Source organism: Drosophila subpulchrella, chromosome X (genome assembly GCF_014743375.2).
Source record: "Drosophila subpulchrella strain 33 F10 #4 breed RU33 chromosome X, RU_Dsub_v1.1 Primary Assembly, whole genome shotgun sequence".
In the NCBI taxonomy this organism is placed as follows: Eukaryota; Metazoa; Arthropoda; class Insecta; order Diptera; family Drosophilidae; genus Drosophila; species Drosophila subpulchrella.
Genome location: NC_050613.1, coordinates 25,280,188 through 25,297,378, shown reverse-complemented (window position 1 = coordinate 25,297,378; position 17,191 = coordinate 25,280,188). Strand labels below are relative to the sequence as shown.

Below are 17,191 nucleotides of genomic sequence, written 5' to 3'. Positions count from 1 at the left end.
ACTTTTGAGAAAACAAATCCTATTTGCATATTTATCAGTTGATAATTTGCGAGTGGTTTTACTGCTGTATAGCAGAATTATTATAAAACAGATATTTCCAAGGTTTTCAGATTGGAAAAACCTTAATGTTTAAGACATTTTAAATTAAGACATTTTTAATTAATTAATATAAGTTAAATACCATTTATTCCAGTGGTTTATAAACATTTATTTACTTATCATATGGATCTTAAGACTGAAATAATCAACTTACGGAACTAGGAAAAAAAATTAAATAAATATAATCTCGATCTTAGATTAGGCGAGGTGTTGGCGTGGTCCACCTACAGGTAGGGCCCACTGTACTGGTAGCCCTGGACGTGCCCCACATTGTAGCTATCGACGCCGCTATACGTCTCCGCGGCGGCACTGTTGAATCCCTTGGCCTCGGGCCAATCCACGTGGCTGGATGGCCGTCGACGTCTAGGTGGTCCATAGGTCTCCGCCGGCTCCTCCTCGCCGTACGGATCGCTGGATGGCACCTGAACGGACGGACGGAAGTCGCTGCTACTTCCGGCCGAGTGTCTGGAGTAATCGTATCCATAGGCGGATTCTTGCGGCGCCTCCAAGGTGTAGGCTGGTGCTCGGTTGGCCTTGGAGCCGCGATGGGCGAGGCTGGGCGGGCTGTAGGAGTGACTGGGCGGGGAGTAACTGTAGCCCGCGTCCGGCTCCTGCTCCAGGGGCTCCTCCACGGGAGCGGGCTCGGCATAGGCGCCAATGCCCAGAGAGTGATGCGCTTTCGCCCCACCCTGATAGTGATAGCCCACATCCCCATCCTCCTCCTCCTCCTCCGCCTCCAGATGCTGCTGCTGATGATGGGGGTGGTGGTGGTGATGGTGATGCTGCTGCTTGGGCCGCGACTCAATCACCCGATACGTCTCCACACCGTGCTCCTGGTGATCCTCGTAGTCGTAGCCATGTGGCCGTTGCTGCTCCTCTATGATGGTGTAGGTGTTGACCTTCTTCTTGGGCGGCGGCGGTGGGGGTGGCTTCTTGGCGTAGGTCTCCGCCAGATGGTCGGCCAGCTCCTTGGCGTGGTTCAGATACTCCGTATGCTCGCTCATGTGCAGCGGTTTGTCCAGATCCGAGAGGATCACGCTCTCCAGCAGCGGACTGGCCTTGGGACGGGCTCGTCCGCGGTTCCGGAGAAGCTGGTGTGGATGCGGATGGTGGTGGAAGTGATGGATAACCTTGTGCGGCGGGGGCACCGCCTCCGCTGATGACTCCTCCTTGGGCACATGCACCTTGATGTGGACGTACTCGTTGCCGAAACCTGCCGCCAGGGGAACCGCCAAGATGGGCAGCAGAAGAAGCAGATGGAGATGGGAATGCGACCGGGAGCTACGGCTAATCCATGCCATGTCTTCGCGTCGAGTGGTCATCACCTTATGGCCGCCGCCTTGCCAAAATTGGTTTAAACCGAAGTCTTTCTTTTGTCAAAATTTATATACAACAGCCAATGCTGGCGACGACTAGCATCTTGACCTACGAGCCCTCGGGTGAAATGGGTGGCACTTGGCCCTGGGTCGACCTGTGAATGCCCTATGCCCACTAACCAACTACTATATAACATGAATTTTGAATTATTGAAATCCCTTTCTTCGTAAACCATATTTACTAGCTATCATTAAAAAAGAGTTTATAAAATATTATAGAACTTAGCTTATAACTTGGTAAGGTTCATTGAATATCAAAAATATTTTTGTTTTAAGGAAATGTTTCATTACATGAGATAGTTAGGATCGGGTCTTACATTTAACTTATCATATGACCTTTATAACTCTAGGGGGACAGAGGTCAAATATTCTTATTATCTTAAAAAAACTTGGGATTGGAAAATATGTTCTATGAAAACATATTTTTAAAAAGATTAGAGATAATTGTTCCATTATAATGCGTAGTTTGAACCGTCATTGGAAGTATACGTTATATATCTTATGCAAGGAGCATTTGCTTCTAAGAATTATGATATATGGGTTTCTCTTAAAGCTTATTTATCAATTTCTGACGTCCTAGCCTATCAATGGACCTTTTCCCGATATAAGGCGTAACATAACTGGAAAATAAATCCCATGACTTATTATTTTTTATTTTCATGTAAGAACTTTATAGTCCAGGAAATGTTCATAGGATCCATAGACCGTATATGGATAACAGTGGTTCGGTTTTCTATGGTTTTCTACAGAGCGTTACCAATGGAACCGGGTGATCCGAATTCCCCGAAGAGCAGGTGAGTGTAGAGAGTGTAAAAGGCAACTGTAAAATGTCATTTTCTTGCAGTCCGCATCTCACTCTCTCCCTCTCCCTATAAAACCTAGCGGGTTTTGGTGGGTTTTATTTGTTTTAACTTTTGTTTTCATTATTATTGAAATGCGATGCATATATTTTTCTAGCCCCAAGCCAAACAGCGCCAACAACAACGAAGGAAAGTTAATAAAAATTGAATAACGAAAGCGACCTGATCTGTTCGAACTATCGGGGAAATTACTGTATCTATCTATATCTATCTATATATCTATAGATACACATACGCATTCATTCATAATCGATATTCTCACTTATATAATATAATATTATTTTTAAGTTTCGCACCGCTCTGTGTTTTTCGCCACGAAATTAATAAAAACATTTAATTGTGATGCTAATGGGCAAAAAGATACTGAGAAAGTTGCGCTGCGGCATCATTATCATGGTCATCATCATCATTATCATTATCATCGCGATTATAGGCCACTTTGAAAGCTCTCTCATATAACAAACAAAGAAAAAAATCCAAATAATTAAAATGCAAGTGGCATATAGATTGAATATATTTCGAGAATCTAATTTATTCGCATTTCATTTGTTTGATCAGTGTCTGAAAATTCTAAACCCCCTAAAACCAATCTATAATTCGCTCATTAATATTAAGTATCGGTTCGCACGCTTTTCATCTATCGTGGAAATTAACCAGAAAAAATAACCAGGGAATGCTAAATCCAACCCAGTTAAAAAGCAATAAATGGAAAGAAAAGAAAACGGCGAAACAATCGAAAACGTGTTTATATGGACGGCAAACAAAAGCGAAAATATATTCATGGTCAGTTGACGAATGGAAGGGTGTATTGGGTTGTACTGGGGTATATTTCTAGCACTCATATTACGTATACGCAAAAGAAGAGGGTAACAAAGTGGGGCAAAATCGTTCGATTAAGTCGTAAAGCCTATTAGTCGGCAACTAATTGTCTTACCAGCCGAAAACATTCTAAAATCTGATTTTTGACAGCTTAATAAACGGAATAAAACTTATTATCGTTGAATAATAATAATCTACGCCTAATGGGTACTGAAAGATCAGTATTAACGGAAGTAATAGTTGAATAAAACATATTGAAAGCTCAATGCATTTCTTTAGGTTGACTGACTTTAAGGTATGTGTCTTTTAACCTGCTGCCTAGTTGCAAATATATTTAAAAACCTTATAGTTTATTATTTAATAATTTTGGTATCTGTAAAAGGAAAGACAGGAACGAAATTTTTCATAGAAAGTGTTTCCCTTCGATCTCAAAGTGCAAATTTGTGTTATGACGTATCCCATTCCAATTCGCATTCCATTTGATCTGTAATAAGGCCATTATGTTGTGACTGTCACTGCTTACTGATAGAGAAATCAAACGGATTAGGGCTATAATATTCGATTCAGATAACTTAGTTATTTAAATAAAAAATATTTTAATGGTTTATGGGTTTATATCACCCAGTAACTGGCACTACTTATAAAAAAACATTAGTCATAATAGAAGAATTAAATAACTTAATCATTTCAAAAGGAAATATTATTGGGTGAGTGGCAGTTTGAGGCATTCGCGGTCATTAGTGGGTTAAACTAACGGCCGTAATCGATAACGCCGCAGCAGCGCTCGCTGCCGACGTCGACGGCCACTGCGGCAGCGGTCGGCGACTGCGACGCCTGCCTGCGTCGGCGCCAAAACAAAACAAATCAGTTTGAATTCTGCCTTCAAGCGCTCTAGAACAAATCAGCTGGTGAACTGAACCCGATCGAATCGCCTTTTTTTTGTTTACTTCTACATTTTGTTATCATATCAACGAACGCGACTGTTCCTTTTTTTTCGCCCGCGCGATAATAAAATCACCGAATACTTCACTCAGAACTCTTTACTCAGCGCACCCCAGAATTCCGAGTTCCCAACCCATTTCAGTTCTCTGACTTAACATGTCCTCCGGCAAGATCCTTCCACGTCGCCAGGCGGTTCCAGTCCTCTACACCAGGGGCACCCACTATGAGGTGGGCTTCGATATGGTAAGTCCCCGAACTCCCCCTACCAAAAATCGAAAACTACCCGACCTTTAAGAACTTTTCTTCACCTTGCGAGTGGGTCACGAAAGCTAAGTATTTAAAGAGTTTCACTAGAACTTGTTAGAACTTTATTTTGTGGAAGTATGGGCGAACTTTAACAAAAATACACTGCAGACTTCTAGCTTTAGGATTAAACATGGAAAACTTTTTATTTTAAATATTTAAAATGGAACCTTTTAAAGAGTAAATGTCAATTAATTAAATATGAACTAAAATGGGAACATAAGGTATTTTAAAAGGTTTATTTTTATATACAATTTTAAAAAATTATATAATTCTAACTGTTCCAATAGACATTTATGTCTTATCTATGGCCTAGTCAAAAACACAGATATACAAAAATTATATTAAGAATTTTCAAATTAAGCTTTTCTATTTTGGACAAGTTAAGGTCATTTTGAGTAATACAAATTTTAAGCAATTATGCTTGTGTTACATATAATCACATATAAGTACCATCGATGATTCACTGGTTTGGGACTTTATCTGAACCCAATTACTTTAGTAAGAATGAGCTAGAACATAATTAGGATACACTAATATCCACCAAGAATCCTGTTGGGCAGTGTGGCCTGTGATAGAGAACAGAATTTTTTTACTCCTAATGGGCCATATACATATCAGACTTTGCCTGATAACCCACATCTTTATCTGGATTGCGGTCGTTATAAACTAAAGCCAGTTGGGCTATATCTTAATGGCCAGGCCCAAAGACCTCGATTCGTTTGACAACTCCCGGACCCAGACGCTGTTTACGAATGCAGATTCGTGATTCTCGTGTCTTTGTCCAACTGTCAAGAATATTTGCTACACTCGGAAAACAATAAAACCTTTGAAAGTGTTATATAAAATATATAATATATAACGCAAGCTGAACATTAAAGATAATCTCAAAATGTTTTCAGATTAAAGTGGTTAGATTGAAAATGATATAATCTTTGGAAAGAAAAGCTCAGTCTTGTCTGCTTATTAAAGTATATATAGAATATAAATATAAATAAATCCGTTTCAGTTTACTAGAGACGTAAAATCAAATGTTATATCTGTGGGGTTCAGTTACCTTTTCCCGAATAGGATTTTAATTTTTTGTTCTGGATAATAAAATATATTGTTTATTTTTTGATGGACGTGCCTCGGCATCCGTGTCCACCTATGTCCCCATGTTCGGGGCCCACCCAAAAGCTTACCCCCAGTCAAATTATATACACTTTGCAACGTACAACGTATTCAATATATTGTTTAATTCGTATAATTATTCATATTTTTTGTGTCTTAGTTGGTGGCTTTGTTTACACAGCGATCGGTCGTGATCGATTATGTTTCTGTCTCTGTTTTCGATTTCATTGTTGTCTTTCATTAAGCAAACACCCCGAGCGTTTTGGCGAATAGATACGAGATATGAGATCGTGTCCAAATGGGGAAAGCACTTAATCGTTTGAGCAATACATATAATAATAAGTAAAAAATACATTTTAATTGCAGGGCCGCACTTTTGGCTCGATGATCAAGAACTTTCTGATCTTATCGAAGCCCCTCAACGAGACCTACTTGCCGCTCTACCATTCCCCGAAAGGCAGTGAGTACCGAAAGAGATGATATATGATCGCTGTAAAAGTTCCAGTGATTCACAATGATCTACTTAATGTATTTCCAATTTCATTTCCATTTGCAGGGCAAATCTATAACGAGACCCTGGGATCGGTGAAGGACAGCTTCCCGCAGTATATTCGCGAACTGGAGGGCGTGGCCGATGGTGCGGAGGTGGAATTCCATAAGGTGAGTCAAGTGTCCAATTAGCGCCCAACTGTAAACGACCGGCTAATAACCTAATCAGCTAATAAGCGTATAAGCTAACAAGTATTATAGCCTTTTAGCATTTTAGCAAATAATATAATACACAATTAAATGGCCATTAAAACGAATACACATAATTGCCCCCGCGACTGTGGCTCAAATATTGTAATTGCAATCGAACAATAATAATCGCGCGGCAAGGCCCGTGTTGTCGTGGGAGTGGATTGTATTGCTCTACAGTTCTAACGGTACGGGGTCTAACCATCCATAGGCTTTTGGTAGTGTCCAAGCCCGAAAGCAAAACCAAAACTTACAAAAACCCCCCCGATTCGTGTGTTGCGTGTTGCCAGTTGCAAGTTGCCAATTGTAACCCCAATGACAACAATAAATGCGATTTGCGAGTACACCGCCCCAAGTACAGTGATAATTGGCTACGGGGCATGCTAACTAGCTAGCCTATTCCATATTTATGGGATGGGACCGCTCGGTTAGGTGTTATCTAAGCCACTTGCCGCCGTGCAATTAGATGGTTCAGCCTTTAATTCCGTTTTAATTGATTCGATTGCGCAATCCATAGAGAGTGGCTAAAACGAAAAGGAAATGCATTGATAATTAGCCGGGGCCCACTGTGCGCGATCAGAACTCGAAATGGTGACCGTGCAGAGCACAGACATTGAACTAGTTCCGTTGTGCTGTGGTCTTGAGAATGATAAGTATGATAGACAGCCGGTCTTTTTGCCAGGTGACTGTCCCCCGATTCGGTGACCATTCTAAGTGGTCCAAGTAGTTCCTCTAGTCCAACTTTTTTACAATATGCATTCTTATTAAGTGCTGCATTTAGGATCTGTTCTTTCTTTTTGAGAATACTTACTGATGCTATTAAATAAACTTTTATTTTCGCTCTATACCAACTTTTTGATAATTATTTCCTGTAGTACCCTTTTATATTTGGTGTTAGGATCTGACATCTATAAAAATATTTTCTTTTTTCCCCATATACCATTTATCAGTTCTGAGAAAATGTAAATGGGTGTTATGATTATATTGTTTCCTTTTAGGAATATATACTTTTCGTATTACTTTGGAATATTATATATTATATGGAATAATAGTATTGTTATATACCTATGCTGTAATAATCCAACAGGGTAATAAAATAGCAAGGGTATTCAAAGGCTTGCATGGTTAGTTTCTTACTTTGTAAGCCAATTTGCCATTGGTCAAGGCGCATATATAAATAAAAAGCCGTCAAGAGAAGCCGGCGAAAGACGTTGACGAACCCTTGGTTGGCTTCTTAGAACCGCGATTCGATTGTTTCAATTTAAAGTGGGAGTGAAAGTGGGATTGGGATTGGGAGTGGGATGGGAATGGGGAATGGCAATACGATTATTAGCCATCAGTTAAACGGGCTCATTAGCATGGCTAAGTAGCATGGAGATCGGATCGGATAGTATCTCGTATACTATAGTATATGGTAAATGGTGTACAAGCATACATATCGATAATGTGTTATAATTTCTGCGCTCGGCTCTCTGATGCCAATTAATTGCACGCAAAATCGCAAACATCACGAAATTCGCACCGACCTTGGCCAAGTCTACATAGAATCTGGCTATGGTCACGGTGCGTCGCCCTCGTCTTGGTCTTGGTGGGATTGGAATCATGATCATTAGGGGCTCAGGTGGTGGGGTTTTATAATTCAAATTAGTCGCATTATGAGTGCATTAAAACTGATGACTTTATGAGACACATTATTTTATTATTGTGTCTTGCCCTCGCTATAGTTGTGCCTTATTAGCAAGGGGTCTTAAACGACTGAATGATGGATAATGGCTTGGATACACCTGAGATAAGTACTCAATTAATCCAAATTTATTACGCCTTTCGCTTAAGTTGGGATCTAATGAGCCATTACACTTGGTACTTTGTTTCGTTACAGTTTACAATCACTATATCATTGCTTTTTTAATATTTCCTATAAGGTAGTTAAATATTTCTCAAAATATTCTATGACTAGGTTTTGTTTAACGACATTGAACTTAACATTAAACTTCGGAAAAATGCATATTTATGGGTTAATTAACGCATGTGTTGTTAATGGTACTTCAAAGTGCTTTGGACGGGGGGAAACTGGTTATGAAAAAGATGTAGCCAAAAGTGCAGCTGCTTATGTGGCTTTTTATAGGATAATTATGACGATATATGATAATTATGATATGATATCTATTGCAACTAAATAAAAACAGACCTTCACAAACGGGAGCATATAAAATAAAACCGAAACTGGGTATATTAGAATATATAAATATAGTACCTCGACTTAGTATTCCTTTCGTTTTTCAGCTATTTCTACTGCATCTGGATGAGATTCTGCCGCAGGCATTGAAGCACCAGCCGCGCAGCAAAAACCAACCCACCGGCTGCTCCACGATCATTGTCAACCAGAAGAATTGCGTAAGTGTCTGGGCGTCTAGTAAATTGCATAAATTTACATAAGATTTCAAAAATATTTCGAAATATTTCTGGACAGCGCCTGCTGGGCCACACCGAGGACGCCCTGACGGAGACCCTGAACCACTACTACTTCGTGGTGGCCCACATCATCAGCGACAAGCCGCAGGGCAAGTACAACGTGAAGGAGGAGCACTTCATGTCCCTCTGCTACGCCGGCCACCTGCCCGGCTACACGATGAGCCAGAACCACCACGGCCTGGTCTTCAGCATCAACACCATCAGCGCGGAGCTCCTGCGCAGCGGCAAGACCCGTAAGTGTGCCGGGGAACCCGGGAAAGTGAGAGAATCTAGTCCTAAGTTCGGAACCCTCTCACCTCAAGGTCATGGTTTAAGTTACTACACAGAGAAAATGCTAACGTTCTTATTGAATTCTATCTTCTCTTCTCACCATTTCCTTTTAATATTGAGAACATTGATACCAAAATGTACATACACGGTTTTTAAGAACGAATGTTCTCAATTCAAGAACAATGTTCTTGGATATTTCTATCTGTGTAGCCTCTTTCCTTAATAATGAAATTGTATGTATTAACCCATTAAATCTAAAAATACTTAATCCTATATCATAGGCTATAAGCAATACAGTTTAAAAGGTGAAGATTTAATATGATGAACTTAGTGGACTTAATTGTTTCTTATATGAATTAAATTAAATATGCATGATTAAATTAGAGCACACATCGTAGCAAATTTAACTGTTAAGAACATTGTTAAAAAAGTATTAGATCAATTCAATTTAAAATCAATTTAAATATTTTCGCTTTGATCTTCATCCTTAGCTGTACAAAGAGAAAGTTCTGACGATCTCATCTGAGTTGAAAATGTTCTTAAAAATAGAACAACATTTATGAATCTAAAAGTTAGTTGATTAGTCCAGTCAGTAGTGTATACTTATTAAAAAGTTGTTAAATAAAAATAAAGCTTAACTTTACTCTTCTCACCATTTCGTTCTAATATTGAGAACATTGATACCAAAATGTACTTACATGGTTTTTAAGAACGAATGTTCTCAATTCAAGAACAATGTACTTGAATATTTCTCTCTGTGTAGGTTAATTTAAAACATAAAAACATTACATTGAATAATTATATTTATTTAAGAACTTTACACTTTGATGTTATATAACAATTCTTTTTTATTTTATTAACAAATGCCTAAAATAACTAAGACTAGCATTGTTTATAACACATGGTATTCAAATATCTTCAAATGAATCCATGCAATGTTTTATAGTTTATTTAAATTAAATATTAAATACGAAATTAATATATATAATATATTTTTTAAATCAATCCCTCCCATCAGCTCGACACTTCATCACCAGAGCTCTGTTGGCCACCAGCAACGTGGACGACGCCTTCCGGGTGCTCAAGGATGCGGGAGTGGGAGCGGCGGACGCCTGCTCCGTCAACTTCACCTTCCTGGCGTAGGTAGAATGTGCCTTTGATGGAGTATCCTTCCTAATCCAGTATCTTGTCTACCCCCAAACAGGGATCCCCGCCAGATGTGCTACAACGTGGAGATGGCTCCCTCGCCGGAGCGCAAGAACGAGTCCCATTTGAATGTGAAGGAGGTGCCGCTGGGCGAGCACAACTACCATGTCAACCAGTGAGTAACCCAAGGGATAACTGAGAGAACTGGAAATACATATTCAATCCGCAGGTTCGACCGCATCCGGCAGGACCAGGCCAACGACCTGATGATCGACTCGAGCATCTCGCGGATGCAGACCTTTGGGAGCTACAAGCCGCCGATGAGCGAGCAGGATGTGCGCCACATGCTGGGCGACGTCTCCGGCGGCGTCTACTGCGTCTGGCGGGAGAACAAGAGCTGCGACGAGGTGGTGAAGACCATAGCCGTGGGCATCTTCGACCTGAGTGCCCGGACCATCTCCCTCTACTCGGACAACCCCAGCGAGACGGAGCCCCACTGCCGCCTGCCGCTGCTTTTCAAGTAGATCCAAGTAGCACCATCTCGCGCCTCTACTTAACCCTTCTCAAATGAGCATTATGATCTATAATCCATCAGATTATGGTACTTAACCATTCTCAAATGACTATATACTATAGCATTATGATCTATAATCAATCAGATACAGGTATTGTCAGCTATTGAGGGCTTCTTCTTAACCGTTTTTGTATTCCTCGTTTAGGGTTTTCTAAAGATAAACGTTTCCTAGATGTACAAGATCTTAAATGAATCAAACATTCTCAGCTAGACTTTTATTTTTCGAAATTCTTTAATTTTTGAAGAATTGAAAGAAAATTGCTTCATCATTTAAAGTAATATTTCTTTTATACGTTGAATAACCAATCTAAATAGTTATACAACGCCCAATGGCTACTGTTTCTAACATTTTATTATGCAATGATTTTAAATTTACCATATTTCTTTATCACATATTTGTGTCTTCTACTCAAATGACCATATGAGATATATAAAAACTTACTCAGTGAATTTACCACACAGATATAACATGTTTTCAGCATATATGTAAACACTTTTTAACTAATTTTCATGGTACCAAAAATAGTTTAAATATTTTTTTTGCTTCTCTAAATGTATGGATCTAAATTATGGAAATTCGAACCGTTTTTTGTTATCGAATGATTGTTTTTATTTATAAAAATTCCAAATTGTATACGGAATCTGATAAAAATATCGTATATATGTGAGTACATTATAACAAAATTATAATTACTTTGGTCGTATATACATATGTGTACGGTCATTATATGAATAAAAACATATTTTTATAAAAAATATATAAATACTTTTGAGCTGATAAATGATGTACGCTTAAAAATGTTATTTTACTGCAAAAACTTTGGTACACTGGCATTTGAAGAGATGTTTCGTTCTTTTATAAAGATTTAACCTCAGGGTAATGTGGAAATATTTACTCTATTTTTAATTGTGACTCACTTTAAACTAGAGCTGATTTGATTTGTAACTGATACTTATTAAAGCAGCCACCCCCTTTTTTCGTTTTGATTGATTGTTGGTTCATTTATAAAGACTTAACCAATATTTATTTCTCAAATATTTATTTATAATATATATATTTATATTTATTATTTAATTTTATAACAAAATTGGCATTCCCAACCGCCCTAAATTTAAGCTAAAAACGAAACGTCGTGTGACTGTTGTTTATTCTAGCAGCCCACCAATTATTTTTCAAGCTTTCGATAGATGTTGCTTTTTAGTGTTCTTCTTTTTTTTTTATAGATGGATCGATCCCGATGGTTGGTCATGTCACGTGCGTGGAGGATCCTTGGCAGGGGGTCTCGGGATGGGGGTGGTGGTGTTGGGAGTGGATGGTCGTAGGGGGTTCTGTGGGCACCTAGAGCTTAGAGTTTGCGCAGCTTGCTGGCCACGACGACGGGATTGTCGCGGCGGATCTCGGTGGCGCCCATCTCGCGGTAGTCGAAGCTGCACTCGTGGCGATCGCTGTAGCGGTGGACGGCGCAGTAGGTGCCGCCGCAGCGGCAGGGGAATCCCCCGGTGAGGCCCAGCTTCTTGCCGCACTTGTCGCAGCGCTTCTTCGGGGCATCCTGCTCCTGGTTGTTGTCCTGGTCGTTCTGGCTCTGCTGTTGCTGTTGTTGGTTTTGGTTCTTGTTGTTGTTGTTCTGAACCTGATCCTGGCCGGATCCGGAGCCGGCACCTGCGTCCTGGTTCTGGCCTGGGTTCTGGCTCTGACCCGCATCGCTGCTGTTCGCCGACTGCGAGTTCTGACCTCCCAACGCCCGAACAGGCTGGGGATGCTGGGGCTCCCGATGGTCAGGATCCATCGGGAGTTGGGATCCGGATCCGGTTGCGGTTGCTAGCGGCTGTCCATTAACCTCGCTGCCGAGCCCGGCCTCGCTGTGGCCCAAGATGATGTCTGGCTTTGGCTCACCAGAGTCGCGCAGTTTTCCGGTTTTCATTTTTACTGCTTTTCCGAATCTTTCATCCAGACCCTGCGCTCGATTGACTCTATTGTAACATATTTTCGAATTTTGCAGCTATGACATGACCTACTAGATGTCAATTTTGACCAGAGTCAAATTTCGGCCACACTGATGGGAGTGTTTTTCCTGTTTAAACCAAGTTCCGAACCACTTATTCTACATCTATCTTATTGACTTTCGTTAGTAAGTACATAGCCTATGAGAGACCTGCACGATACGATGTCGTATCGTAAAATCGTATGAGTTCTACGTAGCATCGTTATAAAATACAATATTTGAAATTTTAATATAATAACATATATAGTTTTATATCTTTGAAAGTATCTCCTCTGCTTCCTAAGAATTTTCTGACTTATTTTATCAATTTCTCTATGTAATGTAGACTATCAAAAATTATATTAGTACCTCTTGCTCTGAAGAATTCGCGTTTATAGTTTTTTTTTTGAATTTTTGTATGTAGCCATGGTTAAGCCATGGTTTACAAACAAATATGTTAAAATGGCCCATATAAGTTCCTCTTGTTCTAAAGAATTCGCGGTTTTATTTTTTTTACCGAATTTAACCCTAGTTCTTTATGAGGAAATATTTCCAAGGCCTCTGAATATTTATTTTTTCTGGATAAATCAAAGTTTTGTTTGCTCTATATTAAACTTTATATTTTATATTCAATCTACTGATTGTACTTGGATACTTTTAGGCATTTCCATTGATGACGTCGGACATGTGCCGCTTATACCACTCCCCCACTGGCGTGGCCAGCACACAGACAAAGGCCCGGAAACACCAGTCCACCACTGAACCCATTCCAGATCCTGAGCCTCGGAACCGCGTCTTCGCATTGCACCCGTTGATGGCGGGCAGCGCCTGCTCCACATTGAGGCGTCTCTCGCCCCCGAAACTCTGGACGATGCGCTGGGCCTGGAAACCGGAGGCGTCCTGCCAGAGCTGCAGGCGCGACCAGAAGCAATGGAGGTAGTGGCGCACATGTGGAGCGTCCTCGAACTGCATCCTGTCCAGGAGGAGGCGCTGGCCGGCGGTCAGCTCTCTGCCGCACTGATCCCGGGCTCGCAGGAGAGCCAGCGACTGGGAGGATCGGATGGCCAGGATCAACGGAGGTGCCAGTAGGAAATACAGCTGGAAATTAACAAAAGCTTTTTAAAATTTAAATAAAGGAAACACTAGATAAAATCTTTATAGTACAGTATGATTGCACCCAGGGACGTAGACTTTTAGTATAGAATTTTATTAAAAAGGTAAATTTATACTCAGGGGTGTCGTAAGAAAATATATAAAATGAGTTTATAATTTACTAGTCAAATTAAATAAATAGAGCCTTGCGACAATAATATCAAATTTATTTATAAGAATTAAGTAAAAGCAATATTTAAAAAAAAACACCCCCTAGAAAATTTAATTTCTACGCCACTGATTGAACCTATCACAATAGTTTTCTATTGAATGTAAATAGTATATTAAAAAGTAGGTTGGAACGACCGGGATCAAACGAATCTATTATAAAACTGTAATCTACAATTAAGAAAATATACTATTTAATTAAAATACACTAGTCATACCTCTCGAACGACTTTATAATAAGAAATAATTTCATATCATAAATATAGAACTTACTCCGAATACGATTTATTTAAGTTGCATCACCTTTATAGGTGATTTCAAGTTCGGTTTAAAGAAGTCCACTTATACAAAACGCACTTTGTGGCCTTGGCGGTGGAATTAGTCGGTCAGTGCAACCCAAAGTCTTATCTCTTCAAAAGGAGGCAATCGTGACCCAACCGATGCGATAATCCCCATCCCCTGAAAATGATATGTGCACTAATTAGGTCCGCTGCAATGCGCGACTAATCTCTGGGTTCTCCTATAAAAATCGAAGCTTCTGCTGACCGATCCACCAGTTTGTTTATTTCGTTGCAGTCGAAACAGACCATCCGAAATGTTCTTCGCCAAGATCCTGATCCTGTGCACAGTCTGTTTGCTGGTTAGCACGAAGGCCCAAGGACATGGAGCAGTTGGAGCTCCAAAAACCCTTGAGGGCGAGGACCTGGCCAGGGCCCAGCAGACGCTAGAGGCATCCCTCACCAAACTGGCCACCGGTGAAGGACCCCACTATCGGTGAGATTGTACCCCTCGCTACCCTTAATATTATTCTATCTTTTCCTATCTGTATACTTAAAGCATCTCCAAGATCATCTCGGCCACATCTCAGGTGGTCGCTGGATCCAAACACGTTTACTCCGTGGAGCTGATCAACGGCGATGGGGACACCAAGCTGTGCACCGTGGAGATTTGGTCAAGAAGCTGGGTGAAGAACGGCGTCGAAGTGACCTTCAGGTGTGCCAACGAACCGGAACTGGTCCTATCACACAGTGCATAAATAAATACTATCGTTTTCTATCGAAATAAAGGAAGTTTGTCTCTCTTGAATGAAACCATTATTGATAATAGTAAATAGTTGTGTAAAATCTATATCAACCCTAAACAAAATAATTTCAAAATGTGGATAAGGTAAAATTGAACTTGGAAAATATTTGTTTATTATTATTATTTATTTTCAATTGGTATATGGCATAATTTGTAATTATATTTACTCAGTAATTCTTGAAGGTTCCCATAACATTTTTGAGTGTATTTATGGAGCTGTAGTCTTAATTAACAATCTAAGCTTAAAGCTAAGTAAAAGCTTTGGGTGTTCCCCTTGTTCCCTGTCGTTGCAAGTAGAATATGAGTCGGAACCGGCCGGGTCGGACATCTATATTATATGATAAGAGAATTGAAAAACATATAGAAAAAGAACAACGCCTTATATTAGACCATGACGGCCAAGGAACAAATTTCTAACCGAACCAGGCCTGTTGTACGAAAACACCGTTTTTGTATCAGTATTTCAATCGTAATTTAGTCAAACCAAGGCGCACAAGTGAAAGACCGACTGTTTTGAGCAGCTAACAGCCTAGGCTTCCGATCCCCATCACATTCCAGGAAATCTATTTTTTGACTAAATTTCACATTTTTGATAAGGGGTAACATCGTCTATTTTTGAGAAAATCGGTCAAAAATTTAAGTTTCCGGATTTGAATGCCAATCGATTGGGAATTTAATTACGAGCTCAACGAGGTATTGCATTCCATATTCCGACTTTATTTCACAAAATGATTGCCAAAAAACCTAGTTTGTTTGGGTCAAAAAATAGGTAGAAGGATTTCAGGGAAAAATACCATTATTTTTTGCAGTTTTTCAGTCGTAACTTGGTCAAAACAAGGCGCACAGCTAAAAGACTAACTGTTTTGAGCAGCTAACAACCTAGGCTTCCGATCCTTATCACATTCCGGGAAATCTATTTTTTGACTAAATTTCACATTTTTCATAAGGGGTAACATCGTCTATTTTTGCGAAAATCGGTCAAAAATTAAAGTTTCCGGACTTGAATGCCAATCGATTGGGAATTTAATTACGAGCTCAGCGAGGTATGGCATTCCATATTTTGACTTTATTTCGCAAAATGATTGCCAAAATACGTAGTTTTAGTTGAGTTGCTTAGAGTCGAAATAGGGATTTCAGGTAAAAATAGCCCTATCTTTTGCGGTTTTTCAATTGTAAGTTGTTCAAAACGAGGCGCACAGCCAGAACACTGACTGTTTATCTAAGTATCGACTAAAAGGTAACCTTTGGTTTGCATACGACACCGCTCTGAACAATCTAGTACAGCCGCAGATGCATGACCTATTTGAGTGGTTCCCTTCAGCTCCACTTGCAACCGGTTTGTTTGCCGACACAGAGACTTGCAAATGGGCCATAAATCTCATTTACTCACCCCGAGCAACCAGATCTGCGATCGCCGTGCCATTCTGATGGAGATCTCCTCCGCTGCAGTCGCAAAGCTGGACTAAGCTCCATAGAAATCGGTGGAACTAAGCCAACCCGATTGGCACGGTTGGACTATTATAACTGCGGCTATATCCATGAGGAAATCAGAAAGATTACGATTAATTCATCTTAGTTTATTTTCATTCGTTCAGAATAAAAATAATGTTATATGTTGTGATTGTAATAGATTAAATCAAAAATATTTTCCTGAAAAATAGAAATATTCCAAACCAGTTATACAAAGTTTCACTAAGATTATCAGTAAGCAGATTATCTGATGATAGCTTTCTAGCATCCAGAAAGCATCTGTTTTGAAGAATTCCAATTTGGAAAAACACTTGGTAAATCGATATCGACCTTTTCGAGTTTTGTTTTTGAGGCGAAATTGGCAGTCACAGCTGCCGTTCGTCATCTGTTTTATGTTAGCACATAAGTCGCCGATACAGATATATAGATATATATATATTTGGATCATGATCATCCGCAGATCATGTGCATATGGAATGGAACACAGCAACATTTTCATTTCATTTTCGTAACATTCCACGCCCGCATTTAGCTTGTAAACAAGTTTTTCCCTGCCACATCTCATCTCATCTCATCTCGTCTCTCGATCGGAATCTTCAGGTGAAGAATCGGAATCCATGACCA

At 39.9% G+C, this 17,191-nt stretch overlaps 5 protein-coding genes across 5 annotated transcripts; 2 read left to right on the top strand and 3 right to left on the bottom strand.

Annotated features, from left to right (window-relative positions):
- Positions 1 to 323: 323 nt before the first annotated feature.
- Positions 324 to 1,526, bottom strand: LOC119555961 (ETV5-related protein Ets96B). Its single transcript, XM_037867679.1, has one exon. It carries the CDS (start codon positions 1,419 to 1,421, stop codon positions 324 to 326), a length of 1,098 nt encoding a protein of 365 aa, XP_037723607.1. The 5' UTR covers positions 1,422 to 1,526.
- A 2,502-nt stretch (positions 1,527 to 4,028) lies between these two features.
- On the top strand, positions 4,029 to 11,468 carry LOC119558131. Its single transcript, XM_037871363.1, has 8 exons — positions 4,029 to 4,339; positions 5,879 to 5,972; positions 6,069 to 6,172; positions 8,534 to 8,644; positions 8,721 to 8,955; positions 10,011 to 10,131; positions 10,197 to 10,313; positions 10,368 to 11,468. Exons 1-8 carry the CDS (start codon positions 4,253 to 4,255, stop codon positions 10,660 to 10,662), a joined length of 1,164 nt encoding a protein of 387 aa, XP_037727291.1. The 5' UTR covers positions 4,029 to 4,252; the 3' UTR covers positions 10,663 to 11,468.
- A 340-nt stretch (positions 11,469 to 11,808) lies between these two features.
- LOC119558141 (AN1-type zinc finger protein 6) lies at positions 11,809 to 12,837 on the bottom strand. The gene has a single exon (XM_037871373.1). It carries the CDS (start codon positions 12,632 to 12,634, stop codon positions 12,059 to 12,061), a length of 576 nt encoding a protein of 191 aa, XP_037727301.1. The 5' UTR covers positions 12,635 to 12,837; the 3' UTR covers positions 11,809 to 12,058.
- A 384-nt stretch (positions 12,838 to 13,221) lies between these two features.
- On the bottom strand, positions 13,222 to 16,631 carry LOC119558143. The gene is made up of 2 exons (XM_037871376.1): positions 16,488 to 16,631; positions 13,222 to 13,792 (listed from the first exon to the last, which is right to left on the bottom strand). Exons 1-2 carry the CDS (start codon positions 16,518 to 16,520, stop codon positions 13,352 to 13,354), a joined length of 474 nt encoding a protein of 157 aa, XP_037727304.1. The 5' UTR covers positions 16,521 to 16,631; the 3' UTR covers positions 13,222 to 13,351.
- Positions 14,578 to 15,100, top strand: LOC119558144 (sarcocystatin-A-like). The gene is made up of 2 exons (XM_037871377.1): positions 14,578 to 14,788; positions 14,852 to 15,100. The coding sequence occupies exons 1-2, from the start codon at positions 14,610 to 14,612 to the stop codon at positions 15,048 to 15,050; spliced, it is 378 nt and encodes a 125-aa protein (XP_037727305.1). The 5' UTR covers positions 14,578 to 14,609; the 3' UTR covers positions 15,051 to 15,100.
- Positions 16,632 to 17,191: the final 560 nt, after the last annotated feature.